The sequence below is a fragment of the Hipposideros armiger genome, unplaced genomic scaffold, assembly GCF_001890085.2.
Source record: "Hipposideros armiger isolate ML-2016 unplaced genomic scaffold, ASM189008v1 scaffold_213, whole genome shotgun sequence".
NCBI classification, from domain to species: Eukaryota; Metazoa; Chordata; class Mammalia; order Chiroptera; family Hipposideridae; genus Hipposideros; species Hipposideros armiger.
In genome coordinates, this window is record NW_017731563.1 from 22,888 (window position 1) to 26,575 (window position 3,688).

Below are 3,688 nucleotides of genomic sequence, written 5' to 3' on the forward strand. Positions count from 1 at the left end.
ACACACACACACACACAAAACCTAAGGAGAAATTCCATAACTAGTATTGAGACTGCTGTTAGGACCTGTTCTAGATTTCAAGCCAGCTCTTCCTGGCTCATCAGAGAACTACCTTTTTTTTCTCCTAGGACCATGGCTAATAAAACCCAGGAGGTTGGTGGCATCCATTTCCCTTTTCCCTTCACGCCCTATTCCATCCAGAAAGACTTCATGGCAGAGCTATACCAGGTGTTAGAGGCTGGCAAGATTGGGATATTCGAGAGTCCAACTGGCACTGTGAGTATGAGTAGTCAGGGCCTAAGTGGGCTCTGGGCTCAGCCAGAGGCAGCCTGGCACGCTTGTTGGCCTGTGCAGAGATGTTCATGGTTTGAAGTTGGGCAAAGTAGTTCTCCCAGTTTACCTTTCTGAGTAGTGCTCACTTCCCTCTATTAAATTGTTAAATACAGCCCTAGGCTCTGAGAAAAATTAGGCTAAAGACGAATGAGACTTTGAGTGGCCGTGAACGCATAGCACTGAAATGTTCCAAATTTCTCTGGGCACACAATAGCTTTGATGTTGAGCAACAGAGAAGTTACTTATTCACAGATTAAACATACTGGCTTAGTCTCCAGGTTACTGAATGCTGGAGGGATCCAGTCACGGGCCCCTTAAGTTTTTTCTCCCTGGCCTGGAATGAGGGCTTTATTAGAAGTTGGCCGTTGAAGATTATTGGGGCTCTGGCAATTGGGTCCCACTTCTCTCTTGCACTTTATTTTATAGCAAGTACTATGTGATAGTGAAATGTATATGTTGATGTGAAGGTCCCTCAGCGAGGCTGTCACTTCCTGGAGGATAAGGACCTTATGGTCCTCATCTCTGTGTCCCTGTCATTTAGCAGAGCTTGGCCCATTTGGCCTGTAGGAGACTCTTTTTTTTTTTAAAGATTTTTATTGGGTATTGGGGGATAGGAACAGTGCTGGGGAGTTGGGGGAAGGGGAACAGACAAGTTGCTATCGTTTTGTTCTTCAATCTAGTTGTGGAGGACGTGGCTTCNAAAAACCCTGACCCTGAGCCCGCCCCGCAAGCGTAATAGCGCAAGAAGAGAAAGTCACGCCCCTGTGCACATCTGCGCAGTGGCGCAAAAAGAAAAACGTACACGCCCCTAAGTCTCCGCGTGAGCACGCGCAGTAGCGCGGGGGCGTGGCAGCGCAGCACGCTCCTGTGCGGCCTGATGTCGGGCAGAGTGGCTATTTCAAATTGAGCGACGTTTCTTCTGACTCCTCAGTGGACTGGCCTCAAGCGAAGCTGGCCTGCTGGCGAGGAGGATAAGCGCGGTGCCGAGTGGTGACAGAGCTGAGGACGAGGAGAAACGAGATAAGAAAGGGCAAACGCCGGTGTAAGTGCAAACGGGGCACTGTGTGCGAAGCAGTGAGGGATTAGGGAGCGGGAGAAACCTTCCGGATCTGGAGGGGTGGGGTTAACGTGTGATTGACAGGCGAGAAGCCAATGCGAAGGGAAAGGGGAGGCCAGTGAGGGCGGGAACTGCAGTTGAACTGGAGCGGTGTTTAGGACTAATAATAACTAACACGCACCTAGGACTTAGTAGCCCATCTATGCTAAGCGCTTTTCATAAATTATCTTATTAGTAGTTACTGCAACCGTATGAGTGTGCGCTTTTACCTCTCTCTTTTACACGTCAGGAAACTGAGGATTAGGGATATTAAGGTAAGCAAGGATACGTCTGGGATCCCAAATTTGGCAATCTGACCCCAGAGCCCACACTGTTAATGACTCTGCCGTACTGCCCTTTAGGTAATCGAGGTAGAGGGGTGTCCAGTAAAGAGAATTGGGGTGAAGGGAATTGATCAGCTTGTTAGAGGGTGTGTCATGAAAAGTGGAAATAAATACCAATAAGTAGCAAGTTTTTCCTACACGGTGTGAAAACTCTTAGAATGGAGCTGGGAGGGAGACAAGGCCAGAGCAAGGTGAGACGGGGGTGGGGGGGGGTGTCTATGGGCCAGGCCATGTCCCCAGCTATCGGAGCATTGCAGCTCTGCTGCATGCTTTGGCTCTGGATTAACAGCAGGTGCAGAAAACGTTTCTTCTCTTGTGGCTGTGTTGTCTCCCAGGTGTGTGAAGTTAAAGCATTTCAGGAGCATAAGAGCAGGATAGTACCTGGAACATAGTTGTATCTGTCTGCTCGGGCTGCCATAACAAACTACCATACACTTGATGGCTTACGCAACAGAATTTTCTTTCTCTCAGTTCTAGTGGCTGGGAAGTCCAAGATCAAGGTGCCAGACTATTGAGTTCCTGGTGAGGATTCTCTTCCTGTCTTGCGGAAGGCCCCCTTCTTACCTTGTCCTCACTTAGTTGGTAAAGAGAGAGCCCTCTCCCTTCCTCTTATAAGGCCACCAATCCTTATAAGGATAGGACCCCACTGTAACAACTTATTTAATATTTATCTCCTTCATTTAATCTTAATTACCTCGTAAAAGTTCCATCGCCAAAGAATCTCATGGTGGGGGTTAGAGCTTTAACAGAATTTGGGGGAGGGGGAGACACAGTTCAGTTTGTCACAGTAGTTTATACCCCAGTAGCATATGATAATTAAAGACGGAAGAAAATGAACACTTTCAGAACTAATATGTACCTGAGGTGCTTTCATGTATATTATCTCATTTGATGAGCATAGGATTTGGTGGGCTGGTGTGTGCTGAGCACTGGTGGGGAATTTTAGGAAGAACTTGTGTGGGAGTTCATGGTTGCCCTCACAACCAACCTGCAGAGTTCAGAAAAAGCTACACCAAATATCCTTAATGGCGCTTAGTGTATCTATTATTCATAACTTATCTAAACTCTCCTTTAACTTTTTACTTAGCTTGTGCTGCTTCTGGAATATTGAGATCCATAATTACCACCCACAGGTAGTGAGATAATAATTACCTTTTTTCTGTATTGTTTCATGTTGTCATTCTAAAGTTTGGTAACCACATGTCTTCACCGTAGTTATCCTGATGGGAGGAAGAGTGAAGAAATACAAAGCTCGGGTTTGAAAGTCCGGCAGATGTGATTCAGGCAGATGTGCATTCAAATCTTGATTCAAGCACTTGATGAGTGACTGGACAAGTCACATTAACCTTTCTGAGTGGCAGTTTCTTAATCTATAAAACACCTGATAAAAATACCACATGGGGTTGTTGTGACATTATATGAAAACAGTTTGAAACTATTTAAGAACTGGCGCTTGGACTAGATATTTAAGTCATGGGACCTCCAAGACCCACACCTCTGAAGAACAAAAACCTCCACCTACAGCCCCCAAGTGAAGCTGGCTACTCATTCATCCATCCATCCATCAAATTTTTATTGAATGCCTGCTAGTTGCCAAGGCACCTGGTTTTCTGGGTGCTATGGGCAGAGAAGAACAAGGCAGACAAGGTTCTTTTTTTAATGCTGCTTATATTCTGGGTGGAGGGGAGGACAGTAAATAAAATAAGTTGAGGTAGCGCTATAAGCTGTGAAGAAATTAAATATAGAGTAATGAAATAAAAGAGTGACTTAGAGCAGTGTGCATGTGTGCATTTATTTAGGCAGGTAATGGTATTTGACCACTGTAGGATGGCCAAATAGAGAGAGGGAGAGCCTTCTCTGAGGAGCTGAGTCTTAAATACTTAGGACTCATCATTCCCCAGGCAGTGCAGGATGG

The 3,688-nt window shown here is 45.9% G+C and overlaps 1 protein-coding gene across 3 annotated transcripts in view; it reads left to right on the forward strand.

Moving 5' to 3' along the window:
• The first annotated feature begins 126 nt into the window (after positions 1 to 126).
• DDX11 (DEAD/H-box helicase 11) overlaps positions 127 to 3,688 on the forward strand; it is a 35,627-nt gene continuing 32,065 nt past the window's right edge. For all 3 annotated transcript variants that reach the window (XM_019654114.1, XM_019654115.1, XM_019654116.1), the window contains exon 1: positions 127 to 276. In XM_019654114.1, coding sequence (XP_019509659.1) covers positions 133 to 276 — 144 coding nt within the window. In that variant the 5' untranslated portion in view covers positions 127 to 132. The remainder of the gene's footprint in view (positions 277 to 3,688) is intronic.